The sequence below is a fragment of the Pollicipes pollicipes genome, unplaced genomic scaffold (genome assembly GCF_011947565.3).
Source record: "Pollicipes pollicipes isolate AB1234 unplaced genomic scaffold, Ppol_2.1 Scaffold_6686;HRSCAF=7923_pilon_pilon_pilon, whole genome shotgun sequence".
Taxonomy (NCBI): domain Eukaryota; kingdom Metazoa; phylum Arthropoda; class Thecostraca; order Pollicipedomorpha; family Pollicipedidae; genus Pollicipes; species Pollicipes pollicipes.
In genome coordinates, this window is record NW_023596921.1 from 5,662,316 (window position 1) to 5,683,552 (window position 21,237).

Consider the following 21,237-nt stretch of genomic DNA (forward strand, 5'->3'; position numbering starts at 1 on the left):
GAAGTTTGCGGGCGGAAGAGGTCCCCCCACCCAAGCCAAGTAAGTGTCATGGGAAACGGTGACATTTGGACGGCTGTGGGAGGTATAGGAATGGTAAGCGTTGTGGGAGGGAGCACCAGCGCATCTCCATGGGCATTGGGGTATTTGCGGAATGGTACTTCTGGATGTAAAACTGTTCTTACACCGTCCGCGTACGGGTCCGCTGACGCCGTTTGGCAGTCTTTCGCTATCTAGTTGGCGATGGCGGTTAGTCAAAATTCGGAATCGCTGTAACCATGTGTGTGACATTTCCTTTTCGCCGTCGGTAGTTGGTAGGCGACGCGTTCGGCAACGGTTTGCGATGATTGTCGACTGATGGAAACGAATACGCAATGGGAATCGTGCTTTAAAGGCATTAATATTTCATCGAAGACACTATATTCGTATGAATTTGCTCAGTACTAGATACCAACCAGTTGTTTAATTGTCAGCCTTCCCGCTCCGCGTAATCGTCGCTGTGTTGCAAGTGGTTTGGCCTTGAGCCTCTCTCCCTCCCCTTTTTAAACTTGAGCGTTTAAGGTACAGACATCGTGTCGAAGGAACTGGTGTAAATCTTAAAATTACCACCCCATTTTTGTTTTTAAGATCAACATTTCTGTTTTCCAATCGTGGGTCATTGCATCGCAGTCCATGCACGTGCTATTTGTGTCAACTTGCCATCCATCATGACAAATTTTGACGCGCGAAACGAAACCCAACTGGTTACAAGTTTCGTATTTACAAGGTATTTCCGTACGGCGGCTTGTGCTAGCGTACTGAGGTCTCATACCGTTATCAACGCGGATTCACATGCGTGTGGGAGGGGGAAGGGGGGGGGGGGGGCAAATCTGGTTATGTGTTTAATTATGCAGCATGCAATAAGCTGACTGGCTCACCGCATATGCCGTTTTTCATTTAGTGACTCCTTGCCAAAAGTAGGCGATTTTTACCTGGCCGAATCGTTGGGGATGGCGAGCGCCGAAGGGTTATGTTTGTCCCTGGCAAGGAAAATACCGCTATTTACGACCGTCTACCGTTCAGCCTTGTCGACCAGTGACTCATGATGGGGTCTTGTGTTTGTAGATCGCATTGAGTCGGATGACTCAGAGTATGACTCTGAGATGGACGACTTCATCGATGACGGCCCGTTGGAGGAGGAGAACGACTATTCGTCGGCCATCAAGCAGATCTTCGGCTACGACAAGAACAAGTGAGATGGTCTTTCCTGACTGCGAGACAGCGAGCATTTTGGACACACCCGGCTGTCATGTCATGGTCGCGCTCATTGGAGGCTTCCTTTACGTTTCTGGTTTTGGTCCTGCAGGCTATGCACCGTACGCCGCGATGCAACATTTAAGCTGTTGAGCGATCAGTAACACGACGTGTTTCTGACGTTATTATTTTGTTTCTTTTTTGACCAGACATTTTTTTCTCTGAATAGCGGGACCGGTGACGCAGACCGCCTGTGATCCGCTCCGTCCCCCCCCCCCCTCCCCTCTGGTACCGGAACACGCCGGCCAGCTCTGACCGGTGCCCGGTCATCGAGGGTGCCTCTGGTCGGCGCCGTCCCTTTCCGAGAACTGTCCAGACTCTCGGCCGCCGCTGATGCCGTGCCGGCCGCGTCCCAGGTACCGTGACGTGGACGAGGACGTCTCTGACATGGAGGCCGACTTCGGCACCATGATGAACGAGGAGGCCCTCTCGGCTCGGCTGGCCCAGGAGGAGGACGACCGCGAGTATCGCAAAGAGCTGGAGCACAAGCGGCGCAAGATGGCCATGAAGAAGCGCGGCATGGGCCGCTAGCAGCGCCGGCTGACAACGCACGGAGCGGGGTGCGCGGCCGGACAGCGGGCGCGACTCTTCGTGTGGCGTGCGTACTGCTATACACGGTGTACGTGCCGTGGGACGCGCTGACGGACGTCGCGCAGAAAGAGGGGTATGCGTGTGGTGGTTTTGGCACGGGGAGGTCAGAGCGGGCGTGTGCTGTGGATTGGTGTGGCTTGGCACGACAGGCTGGGACCTTGTGTGCGATGCTGGACGTGTTGGTGTATTGTGTGGGAAGCGACCTGGAGTGGTTGTGTGCTTCGTGGTTGTGGCAGCGTCATGTCATGACCCAAATAGGGAACATCAAATGTCAACATTCTGCGGGGTGGTGTGTTTTAGAGCGGCGTGCGCAGCCTGCACGGGTTAGGAATGCGAAGGAGGGACGGGGAGTGGAAGGGGGGAGCGGAGTGGAAGGAGTCGCTTGATATATCTCCCCCTAAATTGATGTATTTTGTGAGCTGCGTGGATTGGTGGGGGCCCGGCGCGAAATAACAGTGTAGTGTATTTGCTGATTGCAGTGCATCTCAACGTGTGCTCGTTACGCCTTACATATTGGGAGGACGCCGCTACTGCAGAGTGCGGCCGGCGCTTTGCCGACTTAAGATGCTGATTCCACATGCGCAGTGATAGGTGAAGGCGCTGTCCACGCTTGAGACATGCCGCACGCGATAGCTTAGCTGCGTGGTTTGGGACTCGCGGTCCCGCGATGTGCAGCACTACAGGCCTTCTGTTTTCCGCTGTGGCTACTGACACGGCACTGACATGCGTTGTGTTGGCTGTTATGTTATCCCGCGTACCGGAGTGGGCCAAACGGTCTGTGCGCGTTTAAGTCCGTCACGAATGAGCCTGTCTAACAATCACGCTCCGTGTATCTTGTAAACCATTGTCGCAGAATGTTGTGTGTTGTTGAACTTGTTTTCTTTCCGATATGCCATTACGGCCCCGGCCCCACAAACGTTACTGGATGAACGGCGGATCAAAGGCGCACTTTCTTTCATGCTGTTGATTGTGACAGTAGCATGTTAGATGCACAGTGCAATGCCTCTGCTGCGACGCGGGCTGGTGCCACGTGAGGTGTGCCTCCCACCGTGGTCTGGCGCGACTAGACCTGTCGGTGCCCCGCGGCTGGCACGCGCCACGCCCTCCAACGCAGCGCAGCTGTCTAAATGAATTCCTTCGAGAGTCGAACCTCCATGCCCAGCACATTTCATGGTCGGTGTGCCGGCGAGCCATTCTGGAACGGACGGCCTCCCTTGCGTCTGCGCCGCGGCCGCTGTTTTGAGTCGCGTGGTTTTGGTGTTCCACCTTTTGTGTTCAGAGGTGTGCCGCTCCGCGAACTGTCGCATTTTTCTACATAAATGGTCCTGATTCCTTGATGGACCGCATATTTTTCCATGAGTTAGTGCTGGGCGTGCTTGAGATTGTACCCAACACACGCCCAGCTGTAGTTTACACGGTAAACGAATACAAAGCAGTGATTGTGGCGTATTGTGCAATGAATGTATTCTGAAACGGAACTTTCATGCGTGTTCATAGCGGCTGGCTGTTGCGTGGAGCTGGCGGAGGCCAGGCACAAGCAGAGCCGAGGAGAAATATGGCCGGGCATGGGTGCAGAGAATGCGGGCCGGCGCCCAGTAATCGTGTAAAGTAATCCCAGTAATCCCCGAACGACATGCAGCCCGTGATGTGCGAAAAGGTTGGTACCTTCCAAGCTTATCACTGGGTTACCACAATCGGCTCGTAACAAAAAAAAGTGACGATAGCATTTGCATTCGTTGTCATCTCATTGCGAGTCACACAATTGTGATAGGGTTACCTGCTAAAATGAAAACGAGCTGGATAGAGCAGATACCCGACGCTCCCCATGTAAGGTGATGCTAAAACAACAACCATCCAGGAATGTGGCGCGACGACACGAACTGTACACACCTGTCACCCAGCCTACAAGTCATTTGGACGGCATCCCTCTGGTGTATTCCATCCCATAAACACCGGGTAATAAAATCAACGTGCCCAACACACCGCCGCATCCATTCGTGCCTAGGCTGCTGCTGTTGCAAATCTAGCTTTCCGTGAACGGCTGTGCGTCAACTGCCTCCACATACACCTTACAATACAAACAAATCTTCAAACAAGAGCAGCAGTCCTCACAGCCGATGGGCTTCGGCAGCAGGACTCCCACCTCGTTCTCGACTGGAACGTGAGCCGGCTTCGTCCATAGACGCAGCCGGTGCGCCCGGAACGGTCCGAGGTCGGTCCGGCCACTCGGGCTTGGAAGCCATAGTCCGTGGGTGCCTGCGCCGTCCGCAGTGCCTGAGACATCAGCTACAAATCACTCGCGCACAGCCACCGCAACACCGTAACACCACAAACTACGCAAGGTCGCCGGGCCGCAACCCCCACGAAGCATTGCATCCTGTGCTGACCTGGAACAACGCGGGAGTCGGCACCGCGGTCACCGATGCATGTCACAGCGATCTCGGCACGTTAGCTGCGGCGGGAGAAAACGCCCTGCAGCCGGCCAACACCTCACGCCCCACCGCAGCGTCGGTTCAGCTGCTGCGGGGGCGTGGTCAGCTGAACACCTCGTGCAGCACCAGCAGGCGGTCTTCGAACGGCGGCCGGGCGCAGCGCAGCTGCTCGAAGCTCCGCTCGGCCTCGCGGTCCCGCATCAGCTCCAGGTGGCGCCAGCAGCGCTCGCCCGACTCGGCTGCCGTGTCCGGCCGGCCGGCCGCCGTCCGCACGGTCCGGATGGCGTCCGGCCGCCCGGCGGTCGCCATCATCACCTGTAGTAGTGTTGACCGCCGACAGGTGCCGGGAGGAGCGACGGCGGGCCGCGGCGGGTGCCGCTTCGGGAGCCGCCCCCGGAACAGCTGAACAAACACAAACCATTTAGGGAACGTCGTGAACAGTGTAAAGGGAGAGATTTTGCCGCCACTAGCAAACCAGCGCTGATATTAACATATTCACCACCGACAAGCGGGAAAGGTGAACACTACGAAAAAAAAAACTGCAACGGCGGGCGCGACGGTGTTCCGCTTACACCTTGCCGGATTCACGTGAGCAGAACAAGACATCGACAAAGACATCATAAGACAGCGGTTCGGAACCAACCATAAGCCAGACGTTCCACCCCGACCTCCTGACCTTATAGTGCCGGTGGCGCGGGTTCTCTGTGAGTTCCTGGAGCACCTCGTCCGTGCGGGGCCCCGAGCAGCAGGCCAGCGCTGCCGGGTCCATCGGGTGCGCCTCTGGCGGGCGGACGAGACCTCGTGCCAGACACAGCAGCAGATGTGACGCATACACCGTCTGCATTGCTATTAACCTGATAGTAACAGGTTAGTAGCAATGTGGATAGTAGCGCGTCCCTAATGAAGAGGTCGTGACCTCACGTCCCCGCCCCCCCCCCCCCCCCAATGAAAAGTTGCGGTTGCTTGGTTTTCTGGCCCATCGATTGCCCCTCCCACACATCAAATGCTGGCGACACCCTGGCTTCCAGGGCTCATCAGACCAGCCACGGCTCCAGTAAGAGGGGCAACAGGGTGAAAGGGGGGCGTGGCACATTGGTCAGGCAACATCGCCAACTGCAATCCCTGCGAACGCGACAGCGTGCCCGGTACTGCGGTGGACACTTATCAAAGTGCAATGGAGCTGACCTGAGTCGAAGGACCTATCCAACTTGACCTAGTGCTGACCTATGTCACGCCCTATTGACCGCCATGACCGCCCGCATGCCTATCTCAGACCTACCCACCGGCATGATACGGCACCAGCCCATGTCGAAGATCTCTCCATCGCCGGAGCGCTACTGACCTGCGCTGAAGCGCTCTTTACCGGCGTATTGCACCCCTGACCTGTGTTGAAGACGTAGCCGCCGGCGTGCAGCACACATTGGCCGCGGGGCGTGTCAACCACGCGCGCTGAGGTGCCCGGGTTGTGCAGGAAGTTGGCAGGGTCAAACAGCAGGTACAGGTACTTGGTGGTCTCCGCCAGGAAAAACGACTCCATGCGGTTGTCCAGAGCGTGGTTCCTAACGTTCTTTACCTGTGAAAGTGTGTGGAATCACATGCAGGAGACACGTACACATACGGCCAAGGGGCTACAGCACAGCTCCCACTTCGCGTGAAAACGACAACAGCGATCAGACCCGCAAAACGAACGAACTCCACTGTTCAAAAGCGATGGCTTGCATACGCCTCAATGTGGTCGACGGTCGTTCACCGACTTTACGCCAGAACACTCTTGCAGACGCGTGCTCATATTTGCATATATTGTATGCACACCATATTGGTAGTATGTGAAATTCATGACAAACGTAGCGCGGGTGGTTATACCTGACGACAAATATAGTTAAGATGCAAAACCAACGCTACAGAAAGATAGTCTGGCTTGAATCACGAGTACAATTTACAACAGTTCCTAACAACGCCACCTACAGAGAAGTAGGTACGGCGCGGCGCCCTGGCACGGCGCGGCGCACCCACAGCAGCGACTCACACCGCCATTACACCCGACAAGCTCACCGTGGCGTAGCCGCAGCGCGTGCGCGCCGAGTGCTGGATGGAGCGCAGCACGTGCTCGCCCATGGTGACGAGCTCGGGGTTGCGCGTGCTGCGGTACAGGTACATGAGCGACTCGACCAGCTCGGGCCGCAGCGGGTAGCCCTCGCGACCGTCGGTAGCCTCGCCGTGTGGGATGTTGTAGAACTCCGGCGTGAAGCCGTACTGCTTCCACACCTGGAAGTAGTTGTGCAGCGAGCCCATGGCGGCCGCGTCGTCGCCTGTCGGGCACGCGAAAGCGTCAGTCGGCGGCTGAGGGCGGCGCCGCTCCGTCAAAGCCGTCCTCCACCACAGCGGGCGCGAGAGGCAGCCGAGCCCACAATATGCGGAAACAGACCCGCCATCGGGTAGCAGCTGACCACCAGATGTCGCGCCCTGCGCTTAGAATAGTCAGAACTGGCGCAGAGCGACAAACAGAAAACGATGCATCACAGCCCCAACTCAACACCAGCACACGGACTACCGACATCGAGTCAAAATATTTTAGGGGAGAGCCCAGAGAGGCGACGCCCACCGTCCGATCGAGCGCTCCCGCTCACCGACGAGAGACAGCAGACCGGGCCAGAACGCCTCCAGGCTCTGGAAGACGGGTATCGTGACCTGCCCGCGCGTCATCGACGTCCACATGTGCCAGTCATCACGGCGCACGTAGCTGTCGACGGCGTGGCGCGCGCGCCCGAACATGGCCATCAGCTCGGGCCGCTGCAGCAACTGCGAGCCTTTCACCAGGTACTCGTAATAAGAGTCGACACCAGCGCCTGCCGGCACAGGCGTCACGTGACAGTCAGCTAGGCTGCACGGCATCCTACAAGTATGCGTGTCACAGACAGATAAAGAAGACAACTAACGGGATGTGCATGCGGTCAACGTGTGCATTATTCAGCCACGCCGCGCACGCACGTAGGCGCGAACGCAAATAAGCACGCGCGCACGCACGCACACGAGCAAGCAAGCACGCCTTGGCTCTCGACCCAGCTCAGGCAAATGCCCACGACACGTCGACCAAGGTGGGGACGCATCCCGAACAGGAAGACGGTCCGCCGCCAGCTACAGGACATCGCGACGACTGCTGTGGCGCCCCGCTGTCCCAGCCGGCGCGGCAGCACCCACCAATGCCGGCGTCCAGCGCCGTCCACTTCCCGGTCAGCACGTTGATGTGGTTGCCGAAGAGTCCGATGGATGACTGACGCTCCCACAGCGCGTACAGAGCGCGCATGGCCACCCGCTCATACAACGGGTCACCTGGGAACACGGGGCGCCAGGTCAAGAGGGCCGGTGCCCGGCTGACCCCTCTTAGCGGGCACACGGTCGCTTTGTCAGGCGGTCAGCCACACACACAGTAAACGTGCGCTTACTGAGTAGCGTATCCGAGGCAAACATGCCAGATAAGCCACGGGGAATCACTACATAATAAACGTATCGTGCAGCACCTGATGATTGCAAAAGGCACCTCCGCTGTCCACACTCACACCAGACCAGAAGGCGGTGTCTCAAAAACTTACTATCGGTTACCGATTTTGGCGCGTTTCACCCTCACAGATTGGAGCCGAAGTTACGTGTCCGCGTCGCCTCCTAGCGCCCGCCCCTGACTACGCTCCGCTCTTCGCCCGCGGCGGCGTACCTGTCAGCCGCGAGAGCGTGCCGAACTCGACCACGAACGTGCCGACGCCGGCCGTGCACGTGACTGGCGTCTCGGCCGGCGGCACACCGTAACGCAGGTTCACCGTGCCGTACGGCATGCCTAGCGAGACGTGCCGGCCACGGGGTCAGCACGAGCGTCACGGGGTCAGCACGAGCGTCACGGGGTCAGCACGAGCGTCACGGGGTCAGCAAGAGCGTCACGGGGTCAGCAAGAGCGTCACGGGGTCAGCAAGAGCGTCACGGGGTCAGTACGAGCGTTACGGGGTCAGCAAGAGCGTCATGGGGTCCGCAAGAGCGTCACGGAGTCAGTACGAGTGTCAAGGGGTCAGCAAGAGCGTCACGGGATCAGTACAAGCGTCACGGGGTCAGCACGAGCGTCACGGGGTCAGCAAGAGCGTCACGGGGTCAGTACGAGCGTCACAGGGTTAGCACGAGTGCAAAGTGGGTCAGCACGAGCGCCACTGGATCAGCTCGAGCGTCACGGGGTCAACATGAGTAGCACGGAGTGAGCATGACCGTTACGGGGTTAGCACGAGCGTCACCGCATCAGCACCAGCGTCACGGGGTCAGCACGAGCGTCATGGGGTCAGCACGAGCGTTATGGGGTTAGCATGGGCGCCAGGGGGTCACCACGAGGGCCATGGTGTCAGTGCGAGGGCCACGGAATCAGCAAGATCGCCACAGGGTTAGCACGAACGCCACGGGGTCAACACGCTGGTCACGGGATCAGCATGAACGCCACGGGGTCAGAACGAGCATCACAGGGTCAGCACGCTCCTCACGAGATCAGCATAAGCGTCACGGGATCAACACAAGCGTCAAGGAGTCAGCACGCTGCTCACGGGATCAGCATACGCGTCACGGGATCAGCATAAGCGTCACGGAGTCAGCACGCTGCTCACGGAATCAGCATAAGCGTCACGAGATCAGCACAAGCGTCACGGAGTCAGCACGCTGCTCATGGGATCAGCATACGCGTCAAGGGATCAGCACGAACGTCACGGGGTCAGCACGCTGCTCACGTGATAAGAGTAAGTGTCACGGCATCAGCATAAGCGTCACAGAGTCAGCGCGCTGCTCACGGGATCAGCATAAGCGTCACAATATCAGCATGAGCGTCACGAGATTAGCACGAGCGTCACGGGGTCAGTACGTGGGGCAGCGGCGGCGACGCACGACATGGCAGCAGCCGGAGCCACGACGCGCTTCCGGCCGCCGCCGCCCCTGGCTCGGATCAGAGGCGCGACCGGCGGCGAGGGCAGCGGACAGTGTCTCCTGTCGGGCGCCGGAGAGCGCGTGCCACACCCACCCGTGGGCGTGTCGAAGGCGGGCAGCAGCCTGGCGGCCACGTCCGCTGCCAGCGCCAGCAGGGGTCCGTTGCACGGCCAGCCGAGCGGCAGCGGTGCGCCGGCCCTGCGCAGCCGGCCAGATTAGCCCGGAAGGCGACGCTCCACTGCCACAGACAAAACATGACCAGCCAAAGAGCATCATCCCACAGGCAGAGGTGCGTGCTTGGTAACTTTGTTTGCATTGTTTGCTTAACTAACCGAATGCCATATCAACCGTTATTCTGAACTTTGCGTTGATGCGATAACGTTGGCCTCATTACGGAAAACCATGCTCACTGCCATGTCCTATCGTGATGTCCACTTTTTAAATGATAAGTTATGACCGTTCCCGCCTCATTCCAGCTCTCTGAGCACTAGCGTTCAGCACGGTATCCAGTAAGCCTGCAGCACTGCCACGCCTGTACTAGAGCAGATCTACACACCACTGACCTATCCAGCATGAGGTGAGCGCTGAGCAGACCACCCACCACACGGATGTTGGTCTCGAACACGGACACGTTGATGTTGAGGTCCATGTCCGAGTGTGACGTCACGATCAGCTCCGCCACGCGACGGAACTCGCTGTGGACAGAAGACACGACGCTGCAGTATGTGAGGGACGGGGCTGGGTCCATCACAGCTGGGCCACAACGACGTGCGGGGAAGGACGGACGCCGCCACACTGGTGTCGTGCAGGCTACGGTTTTTTCCACGCAGCACTTCTCGGTAGATTCTATGGATAACCATACACTTGGCCACAAGACAACAGCGACGCCATGCATCCGCCATCCGCCGCCCCAAAGGGCAGGTTAAACACGCCATCTACGCACTGCCAAGGGGCCTTGAAGGACGCCCCCTGCTGGTGGGATCCGTCGGCCCCTCACCTGTGGTTGCCCATGACCGCCAGTGTATCAAGGGCGTCGATGAGCGTGAGCGAGTAGCTGCCCCAGGTGTCCACGCCGTCACATGTGAGCGGACGCAGCTCGTCCAGTGGGTATGCGTGCTGCAGGTAGCCCTCATATGAGTGCTGGAACATCTCACGCACCTCCTCCCTGCAGCAGAAACAGAAAGTGTTGCATTAGGGAGTGGACCATGAGCACCAGCTAGAGTGTCAGACATGTGTGAATAGGACTTAGAGTTTGCTGGTATTTACTATCCACCCACCCAACACAAACAACACTGTACTTACTTCTCAAGTACTTTCTAAGTATTTGATAATAAAAAGCATACTTCTTTAGAAGCCCATACTGGCAGCAAAGCTGCTTATGTATTGTCAACAGTAACATGCTCTCTTGAACCCGCCAACAATGGGGATTCCATATAATTCTTTTACTTGTACTTTATAGGCACGTATATGTGTACATAGGAGCGAAAAACAAAAACAGGATCACTAAACAATTTCCAAGCTTTAATCCAAAATATCTGGGCAAAGCCACTAGGAGAGACGGTGTTACATGAACCCACAGAACTCACCGAAGTTTTTCCAGCCTTTCTTTTGTTACTTCCTCAAAAGCATTTACAGAAAAAATGCATAAAATACCACACATAATCATCCACCACTGGTAAGGCATGTTTATTTCCATCTTTGCCACAGAAGGATTTGAAGGTCAGGTGTTGTTGGGAAGTGATGTTCACATCCTCATCAGCTGTAAAAAGACATGGCATGATATCAGGACAAAGAAAGCTAGCAAAAGCAGCATTACACATATCATGCATTATACTGTACTTCAAGCATCCTCTTGCTCAAAAATGATGGCTCTGAATTGGTCAACCAAGTGGTTGAGACAATGGGCACTGGGCAAATAGCCATGGCAATGACAAGACAGGTGAAGTCAGACAAAATTGTGGAGCTTACTGACCCTTAAGCACCATACTACCCAAGCATGTGTTGGATTATATGGGATAAAAAGTTCATCCATAAAAGAATCAATTTTCGCAACTAATTATTTTCTAATTGATTCATACACCGCCTGAAAAACAGTGCTGTTGATGTGCAGACCACGGGACATACACCAGGTTGAGCTTTCTGTTTATGGGGCTGCAAACCCACGCAATATAATCCCGAACCTCACGATTCCATTTGCTAAACCCGTCTGTCGCCATTCTGCATACCCCCTTTTCTGTCTTGTTTTAGATTAGGGCGCATAGCCTCCCGGGCTCAAGCGCATTTTGAGCAAGCGTATTGACGTTTTTCTGATATCCATAAATGTCGTACATGCGCTGCAATAGGAACATACGGTGTGACCAGCAAGAGTATGTTCCGCTAGCGTAAGCTAAGATTCACAAATTAGATGTAAGTATGCCCTTCTAGATCAATCAAAAGTTGCAAATACTACTCACGTAACGATATTATACTCAGGTTGGTCAGGTCTTGAGGACGTCAGTGGAAAGAGCAGGGAATAAAACTAGTGGCGAGAAAGAGGATTATGTGAGGAAAGAACAGAGAAAGAGGAGTCAACGGAAGGGGAACAGGGCCTGCCAGTCCAGTTCCTCGGTGCATGTGGGGAGTGGATGGTGGGGGGGATTGGAGTGTCTTAAGCATTTTGCATTTAGGTAAATGATAAGTTGAGGAGTATTTTGGGTGGTTGCAGGAAGGGTGGTTGGAACGACATTCAAAGTGGTAGGGAACCGAGAAAAGGCAAAGTGGTGCATTCTCAAGGTGAGTCAGATGTGTCATCGAAAGTTTGGAGATTGACGCGCCTTCCACTAAAGCTTTTAAGGCCTTAGCCTGACTCACGCCTCTGTGCATATGGGTGTGCTTACTCAGGCTAAGGCAGTGACTAGTGATCAAATCCAATGAGTCATGCCTAAAATAGTGCATGCTGACACTATGCTTTAGGCGATTTGGTAATTTTCACTCAAGATATGTGGAGTTGAAAGCAGGCTGCAGGAAAACCCATGTCCTGAGATAAATTTTACACTAGCCAAATGATTGTGCTAAAATGAGGAAAGACAGGGTTGCTTCCATGTTATTGGGTGACGTGCCCTTATTGCACCATCCATCGACAAACATATGTATGTACTTCTCCTGTGTCATGTTTCATTACGTGTTAAATATATTAATCCATCATGTCTATGAAAGTGGAGGCTATCAACAATTAAAGAAGGATAGTTGGCATTATTTAGCAGCGCAAGGAAGAAAGGAGACCGACTATATTTTCATGCCTTGGGGAAAATGTGGTTTGAAACCTATAGTATTGATTTGAAAAGTTGATGCATCTAGAATTGAACCTGCTGTTATTCCCTGACCCTCCAGAATTTCTCCTGCCACTGACCTGAAATGAAATAAAACATTGGTTTTTCTTAATCCTGATCTCTACCCTTGATATGACCTTGTTTGAGTGCAGCCTATATATGGCAGAACATTGGGTCATTAGATTATGGTGATGATAGGTAGATTTTTAATGCATTTGAATTTTGCATGTCCATGATAACCATGTCAGTGCATCTTAATGCTGACAAATTTGATACTGATGACAGCACACCATGCATGAGCTGCAGGCCAGGCATGTACATACATGCCATCCAGAAAGCTATGTTTTGAAGTTTGTTAGGCTTAAATGCTGGTGGTGCATCAGAAATATTCTGGTGGAGGATGAATTCACATGACAAGCCAGGACATGAAAAGAAGACAGATTTACCAGTGCTAGTGAGGCAGGGTAGGAGTGCTAGGTTGTACATATGCTGTGTGCTAGCATGGGCTATGTACATGTACTATGCACTATGCATACATGCACTGTGTACTATGCATATATTCACTACATACTATGCATACATGTATCATGCACTGTGCCATGCAGTATGTATGATGTACTGTGTACTATCAGTAAGCAATATCATCAATATATCTTGCTGTTTTTGCATAGAAGTTTCATGAGATTATGAAAAATAACCTGACCATATCCCCCCTGGCTCTGTGTTGACATACTGTGCATCCTACACTGATATTTACAGGTTGTAAGAGCTGCTGTGCATTTAAATTCCTCTTGTATAATAAATATATACCATGTTTGAGTGCAGCACACCTGGAAATTGCCATCTTGCAATAACAGTCCCATCAAGTCCCCAGAGCCTGTATTCTTACAATTTGTAAGTGCTGCACCATTGTGCCATCCTTGCCGTGATGCAGGAACTAAGAGGGCCAGTGGTGGATGGAAGGGCAAGGGAAGGATGAGTCTTACCCAACTTTATGAGAATTTACTTTGGCCTCATGGACATAGCAGAAAGAGATACTCAATAAATAGTAATTCCCAACTTGGAAGGACCTCATTTTCCTTGCATCCTTATGCCTCCTTATTCATATGATGTTTAAAGTCACTGCAAATGCTGGGTGAAGTAAGCAGCATGTACATCATTTTTTAGAGTTGTATCTCTCATGACAGACACTATGCTATTATGAGTGTGTGTGCACCTGCTCCCCAGTGCTGAATTTCCTCACCTCAGTGTTGTCTTGGTCCTACCTCCAATGTCTGTCCTCCTTTTCAGTGATCTGTGTGCCTCTTTTTCAGTGTTACAAATGCTCCATACCCAGCATTGTATCGGCATCCTCTTCAGCATCACCTGTGTTTCCCACACCATTATATTTGCCTTCTCTCCATTGTGGCTGCAAAGTCATGACAGTGATCTGAAGCTGAAGTTAAAGCTTAATCCAGTGATCTCAAAGAATGAAGCTGTGTGGTCAAAGCTGAGGGAAGTGGCTTCTATAAGCAAATCACAAAGCCTGATTTCCAACCAGTGGCATTCTGGTGGAGGTAGCATAGTGATTAACACATGTGTGTTAATCACCCTGTGTCAGGGAGACCAGGGGTACAGAGTTCAATTCCTACTGGTGCCCACCCTTCCTGCCAGGATGAGAGATAGGGGACATCATATAGGCTCAGCAGCTGGGTATGTAGCGAACAGCCCAGTTACAATGACAGCAACCAATGGAGCTCAGACTTTGTACACCTGAACCTGAGGCCACAGTTATCAGCTTTGAGACTATGATATGCTTTGCGAACATCAGCCCATCAGCTTAGAATTAGAAGGCCAAAGCTAAAGGAAATAAATCATCCAACATCATTGTGTGAAACCAAGACCTTTTTGCACCTGGAAAAGCTACATGGTACCAAAATGTCATTGTAATTTTGTGCCAGGATCAAGGCAGGGTGTTAACATTAAGGTATAAAGCTTCATGAGAGATGGGGACATACTGTGGTCTTTATTTTACATTTTAGTATGTGGACAACATATTTGATATTTCTCCAGCTGTTGTCCATTATGATTGGTCTGTGCAATGACCAGCTGTGTTTTTTGTTTTGGCTTTCAGACATGTAGACACAACATCCTGGAAAGTTGTGGTATTTTGATGGTGGGCCAGTACAGGTGGGACTTTTTATGAGGCAAAGGCAGAATGGCCATAAAAGATTACAATGACAAAGCCAAAACCAGCTGTCTAATATGACATGAAGCCAGACACAAAGCCATAATAAATATACCAAAAAAAAATGGTAGACTCTGAAGGGTGTTGGGGGTTACAAATGACAAAGCTGAAGCAGAGGACAACTGCTAAAAATGGCATGAAGCTTAGGCCAAAGCCAGGTGTGGGAAACAGCTCAAAGCATTAACTGAACCTGAAAGTGACTTTGATAGGACAGTAGTAATAGGCTTGTTGTGTGGTAGGAAAAAAAAGCAGGAGAATGGAGATGTGGACTGAATTAACAATAACTCATTGTTAACATGCATTAACAATAATGGTAACACACTTATATCTCCATTTTCCCAGTTTTTCTTCAGGGAATGAGACTATTACTACTGTCTTATCAATGTGCATGATGCTCCTCACAAATGCATGCAATGACTTACACAATTTTTAAAGTGACTGTAGGAAAACCAGAGCTTTGCTAAGCTAAAGCTAAAGCAGACCCAGTTTAGTACCCACACTTGTTGTGCAGCAGCATTTGCAGGCAGATAGTTCCACATACTTCATTTCAAGTACCATCCATGATACCATCCATCTATGATACCCTCATCTTTCATCTTTGAATACAATAGCCATGCATAAATTTCATGATCGGATGATGGGGTCAGGGCTAATGCAACAAGCACTGCACAAGGCATGGTCCCTGGTTCCAGAGATCCATCCAGTCGAAAGGTACAAACAAAATCTTTTGAAATTATCTGGGAGGTTTAACAAATGCAATATGCAGTGTGGCCATGGCAGATAATTTGATGATGTTGTTGTCAACTGGACATAAGTTCTTCCCACCTTGCTCCTCTCTGTTGTCTGTATATACATCTTGTGTGCAGTATTCTCCTGTTTATGGTTGCTGTATGAGGTGCCCTTTCTGTTGTGCATATCTGCAGTTCTTACAAATTCAGTTTTGCTATCTACTTCCATGTTTTTTTACTTGCACCCTATTGCTTTGTATGTTGTCTTTCCAGCTTAAAATGTGCCTCCCTATAGTGACATTGGCTTCCCTCCACTCTGTTGGCAGCCATGTCTGTGGAGATATGTGCATGCACAGGTGGCAGGCTCTGTTTGGCATGTACTCCAAATCCATCCAATGCCAAGCAATGTTGAGTCAATGTTAGTTTCCCTGCGAAGCATTGGGCATGAATCTCAAAAAAACACTTTGGTATCAACTGAAATATAAAGGCTTTTTCCATAGTGAATAACAGTGGCATTATCTCGGTGCAGGTCCGTAGAAAAAGAGGCGCCTGCTTCTTCTGACCAGCGATGTCCACCCCAGCCAGAAGACGCCTGATGCGCGACTTCAAAAGGTACGCCATCTTCTGAACTGCTGAACCTTCCTGCAGTGTTCCCCTAATTCTGTGAAATGAGGATGCAATGCACTTTCACTTCACTTCTGTTGTTGTGAGCTAGAATTACAATGGTTACATTGAGCATTCCCATATTTATCGGCGTGTCGTTTTTAAAAAAATGTTTAAGAAACAAATTTATGTGACCGGGTTGAAGAGGTCCTGTTCCCGAAGTTGTCTCGTGGCAGCTGCAGGACCACTATTTCTATTCTGTATCGCCTGTGGAGGCTCGGAGGGCTCTCTGTCCCCACCTGCGTTGCTACGCGGTCTGTATTTCGGGCGAGGAAGAGGGAGGGGCATCTCAGGTGGCTGTGTCCCCCTCCCCGGCTGCTGCTCCGGCCATTATACCAAGTGGCAGCTGTAGGGCCACTGTTTCCTCCGCTGGAGCCACCGGACACATGTCCTGTGGGGTAGCCGCTCGTCGCCCGTCTGGACGCCGTGAGCATTGACGGCTGCCGTGTGTGCTCGCGTCTGTTCCTCAGGCTGCAGGAGGACCCGCCGCAGGGCGTTAGCGCCGCGCCCACCGACAATAACATCATGATCTGGAACGCCGTCATCTTCGGGTGCGTTACCCGCCGCCCGTGCACGTGGCGGCCAGACCCGGCCGCCAGCCGAGGCACATTCGCATTCACAGATCTCTTTCGTCAAGCGTCGATAGGCGTCAAACAATCCCTTCTTCTTGTGCAAATGATGTTTAAATTATTCAGGCGTGCGCTGTGTGACTGGATCATGCATATCGGTTATCTCAGTATATACATCGTCGTTTAAACGTTCAACCTGGCTATTGGGGATAATTATGGGTGTTGAATTGTTACCTATTGCAGTGTGAAGTTTGATTCTTGGTGCGAGGCTGCAACCCAATTCATTTCTCTATTTATAGGGATAACCCTGAACATATTATTGGTTATCCAAATTGCATTTAGCCTATGCTCAAAAACTCATGTTTCAAATTTGCATTTTTGTTGACCATCTGCCACCAGCCCTATGGTTGGTTGTATGCTCTTTGCATCACAAGGAATCTATGCCTGGCAGCATTTGCAAGTCGAATGCTCCTTCTCTGGAAGCAGTGAAATGATTACATCTATGTAAGGTACCTGAACAGAAGGTGGTATTGTTAATTCGCGACCAATGCTGTGGTGCCTGTCGCCAAAGTCAAGATCTGTTAAGTTGGGCAATACGAGGGTATATAGTACGGCAAAAGCCTCCAATGTTATCAGAGGAGAGGGCAGGTCAGTTATCCTTCTGCTAATTTCGGGCATTTTTGGGGTGTACCTGGCACCACCTATCAGGAATTCCCGGGCAAGAAGTTGTTGTTTGGTGTTTGTTGTTTCCCCCTATCGATGCTCCCATAAATGCACTTTTTAATTTTAAGCGTGTTGAAGTTTTCGAAGGAAATTAATGTGCAAGTTGGGGAGCTAGGAGCAGTTAAAATCCCCCGCTCTGTTGATGACTAGTTCCGTCAGTGAAAGATGGAAGGACGATGGTCAGGTTGAAACCAGTGTGAAAAACTAAGTCGCCTCTCGTTAGTATACCCCATTTTTATTTTTATGTTTGTGTGATATGTCTCCAAATCGAATCAAAAGTGTGTCGTTGGTTTACGCGTCTGATATTTGGATTAAGGATTTTAATTATATAGAAAGACACGTAAGTGCGTTTGTTTTTGTCCATGTCTAAAGGAATCGGAAGGCGGTGTAAGCTGGATAAATATGTTTTAGTCTGTGCGCCTACTTTCCAGCGTACAGAAAAAATATCATAAATAGCATGGTTCATCGCGTTCGTGGGCACATGTTCAGCACCAACCAGCACGGCCGACCAAAGGCCCGTGTGATCACACCACCTGTTCATTGGCGTGCGGTGCACAGCAAACGGGACACGGCCGGACGTCACCGCCTTCTCCGCATGCCGCTGTGCACCGGACGCGGTGAGCACAACGAGCGCCGCGCCTGACCGCCCTCCCCCCCCCCCCCCCCCCCCCGCCCGCTCTCCCTCGCCCCTGCAGGCCGCACGACACGCCGTTCGAGGACGGCACGTTCAAGCTGATCATGGAGTTCACGGAGGAGTATCCCAACAAGCCGCCGCTAGTGCGCTTCATGTCCAAGATGTTCCATCCGAACGTGTACGCCGACGGCGGCATCTGCTTGGACATTCTGCAGAATCGCTGGAGCCCCACCTACGACGTGTCGGCTATTCTGACGTCGATTCAGGTACGGACCGGCCGGGCTGCTGGGCAAGCGGCGTGGTACGGGGCTGCCGGACGGGTGGCGTGGTACGGACCGGCCGGGGGCGGTGTGCATACCGCCCTGATGCTTATCCTGGTAAGGAGTCGGTGATGTATCGGCGACCCGTTCGTCTGTGTCATTGTTTAAACGTGAGGAACACGCTTTAGATTCGGAATAACTCAGAAGCGTTATGGCCGGACGGTTGGTGTCTTTCGCTCTCACGTGAAGACCCTTGGTTCGAACCGCGGTTGTGCTGCGGCCTCGGGGTGGTGATGTGATCACCGCACCTGCTGGCGCTTCATAAAGGGTGCGCACCGACGTGTGCCGCACTCCTTTTCAAAAAGTTGAATAGCGCTGACTAGGCGCCATTGTCAGGTAAATTGCCCAAGTCACTGCGCCGCACCGGCATGATATGACCCTTGATGCCGACGTGTCTTTAAACACTTAACAACCCACCACACCTGCCTTCCACGGGGACATGGAAGCGCATCCATTGTGATAGTCATCTATCCGCGTGCGCACTCGCATACCAGCACGTGTCGGATCCAGCACTGCCGGCCCGTCCACTGGCAACCTGCAGCGGCGCGCGGCGGTCGCTTGCCCCGATGGTCCGGGTCCGTCCGCCCACCCGTGCGCCGCACGCGATGGGGACGGCTGGCCGCAGCCGAGCCCGGGCCTGGGCCGGGACCGGACCGGACCGGCCGGTGACAGCTCGGCCGGCGGCCTGCGGTGGCGCGCTGGCGGCCGACGGTTTTCCGCACGATCACGCGACATTGAAGGTCTTCGTAACGGGACCAGACCGGGCGTATGCACTGCGGTCGCAAGGTCGCGCTCGAGCCGTTATGTCTGTTTCTGTGGGTGTTTTTCCGTCTCTGCCTGTGTTGCTTCGCCGCTGTCTGGGCTTCTCCGTCTCTGTCTGTTTCTCTTCGTTTCTGCCCCCCCTCCCCCTTTATCTTGTGTCTTTATCTGTCTCTATATGTCTGTCTGTCTTGCCGCTCTGACTCTGTATCCGCCTTTCTCTCTCTGACTTTTTTAGGCGTTGGTTTCTGTCTTTTGGTATTTGTATTTGCCTCTATCTCCCCGTCTTTGTCGCAATCTCTCCGTCTGTCTCTGACTGTTTGTCTCTCCGTCCGTTGTGTCTCTTCGTCTCGGTATGTCCATTTCGGTTCCTGTCTCTGTCTTCCCGTCCCCGTCTCCATCTCGGTACCCATCCTCGTCTCCGTCTCTTTCCACTCATTCCCGTCTCCCCATCCCGCCGTATGTCGGCGTCGGGCTAGCTGGAAGGTATGGGAACGGCCTCGCATGGCTGGAGGAGCGTCCGCCACGATTGTGCCGAGTCGTAGGTCGGGACCGGGCTACGGGTCCGGCGCCTCTTCGTTCACAGCTGCATCGACATGGTAAACTGTGACGCGAAATAACAAGAAGTTGGACGCGTTATGAAATCCATCACTCGGTTATAAACTGATGGCTTTTATAAGCCAGCAGATAACCTCGTTCGAGTTGACACGGGACCGTTGTTTGTGGCAGTAACTGTTGGTGGAAACGTTTCGGCTTGGTGAGCCGTGAGCCGCCGTAGTGCTGTTTGTAAGACCCAGCCAACCCTGGCCATGGCGAGGAGGTGTGAGTGCTGGCTAACTGAAATGATGGCTATGCTTGCCGCGTTTTCTACCGGTAAGGCAGCCAAAGGTCGTCCTTGTCGTTGTCTCGAATTGTGTGTTCTATTAACTGAGTTGCCGTTGAGTCGGCTGCCATGGGAATGAACGATGCGGGCGTGCTGGTCGCGTGGCACGGTCGTTCCACACGAAGTGGACGATTGAAGTGGGCGCACAAAACCATTGCGACACGTGAAAGTAATGTATGGCCGTGAAATTGTACGTAAATCGTGGGTCGGCTGTGTATGAACTGGGTGCACGCTGCCAGTCTGGGCTGTCTTCGTGGTGAAGCTGCCGTGACGTGGCGTTCATCCGTGGACTGGCCCGCGTCGGCGGCCGGCGACCTGATCCTGTCCTCCGCCCGCAGTCACTGCTGGACGAGCCGAACCCCAACTCGCCGGCCAACTCGCTGGCCGCTCAGCTGTACCAGGAGAACCGGCGCGAGTACGAGAAGCGCGTGGCAGCTATCGTCGAGCAGTCGTGGCTGAACTTCGCTGAGGACGACGAGACCGAGGAGAAGGCCGAGCCGGCCTCCTAACGGCGTGGCCGCCTAGCTCCGCGGCGGCCGGCTGCGCCGCCGGCCCCGCCGTCTAACCAATGACGAGACGTGGCGTGCGCGCCCCGGACAGAGCGGCCGGCGGCCGATGCTGGCCGCGCGCGCTGCCGCCCGCCCGCCCGCTCGCCGCGCTGCGTCCTTCCGCCCGACCCCCGCCCGCCGGGCACGCCTGTATAAAGACGGACGCGCCGTGTAGTACCGCCGTTGGTGATGTCTTCGATGTGACGAGCTGCTCCCCGCCGGCCGGTGGCCGTGTTGTACTGCGCTTCTCGCCGAGCTGGCGTTACTTGTGTTCTGCATTGAACTCGTTTTGGTCACTAGGTATAGTAGACGTGGACGATCTTGTGCACGAGGAGAAAACTGCTTTTATTGCAATGTCACTAAATCGGGAAATACACTTTGGAATTTCAATGCGGAGTTTTCGAGGTGTTGAATTATGAATGCGAGTGCTCGGAGGAGAAACTGTTTGTCGTTATCGCGTACCCTAACGGGAGTGGTTCCATGACGTCATATGTTTGGCCTGGCCCGTTTGTTGGGTGCTCCTGGTTGCGTGGTGCGCGACTCGGGACATAGAGGATAGTCCGCTTCACCGCTCGTCTCGGAATGGGCAGCCGAACGGCGTGAGGTGCTGATGCCGTG

General features: G+C 53.3%; 3 protein-coding genes across 5 annotated transcripts; 2 read left to right on the forward strand and 1 right to left on the reverse strand.

The window, feature by feature from the left end:
* The first annotated feature begins 29 nt into the window (after nucleotides 1–29).
* LOC119107600 (protein SPT2 homolog) lies at nucleotides 30–3,278 on the forward strand. The gene is made up of 3 exons (XM_037231102.1): nucleotides 30–39; nucleotides 1,102–1,228; nucleotides 1,647–3,278. Exons 2-3 carry the CDS (start codon nucleotides 1,140–1,142, stop codon nucleotides 1,819–1,821), a joined length of 264 nt encoding a protein of 87 aa, XP_037086997.1. The 5' UTR covers nucleotides 30–39; nucleotides 1,102–1,139; the 3' UTR covers nucleotides 1,822–3,278.
* A 318-nt stretch (nucleotides 3,279–3,596) lies between these two features.
* LOC119107599 (ER degradation-enhancing alpha-mannosidase-like protein 2) lies at nucleotides 3,597–11,534 on the reverse strand. Of its 3 annotated transcripts, none has more exons than XM_037231099.1 (12): nucleotides 11,483–11,534; nucleotides 10,844–11,016; nucleotides 10,255–10,422; nucleotides 9,821–9,952; nucleotides 9,352–9,455; nucleotides 8,023–8,142; nucleotides 7,512–7,643; nucleotides 6,941–7,159; nucleotides 6,366–6,622; nucleotides 5,697–5,886; nucleotides 4,990–5,093; nucleotides 3,597–4,715 (listed from the first exon to the last, which is right to left on the reverse strand). In XM_037231099.1, the coding sequence occupies exons 2-12, from the start codon at nucleotides 10,951–10,953 to the stop codon at nucleotides 4,416–4,418; spliced, it is 1,836 nt and encodes a 611-aa protein (XP_037086994.1). In that variant the 5' UTR covers nucleotides 10,954–11,016; nucleotides 11,483–11,534; the 3' UTR covers nucleotides 3,597–4,415. The 3 variants fall into 3 exon arrangements, with proteins under 3 accessions (XP_037086994.1, XP_037086995.1, XP_037086996.1); XM_037231100.1 differs by having other exon boundaries at nucleotides 11,438–11,512; XM_037231101.1 differs by lacking the exon at nucleotides 11,483–11,534 and adding an exon at nucleotides 11,443–11,479.
* Nucleotides 11,535–11,816: 282 nt separating this feature from the next.
* Nucleotides 11,817–21,009, forward strand: Ubc6 (ubiquitin conjugating enzyme 6). The gene is made up of 5 exons (XM_037231109.1): nucleotides 11,817–12,029; nucleotides 16,050–16,132; nucleotides 16,654–16,734; nucleotides 18,171–18,375; nucleotides 20,410–21,009. The coding sequence occupies exons 2-5, from the start codon at nucleotides 16,089–16,091 to the stop codon at nucleotides 20,578–20,580; spliced, it is 501 nt and encodes a 166-aa protein (XP_037087004.1). The 5' UTR covers nucleotides 11,817–12,029; nucleotides 16,050–16,088; the 3' UTR covers nucleotides 20,581–21,009.
* The last annotated feature ends 228 nt before the right edge of the window (nucleotides 21,010–21,237 follow it).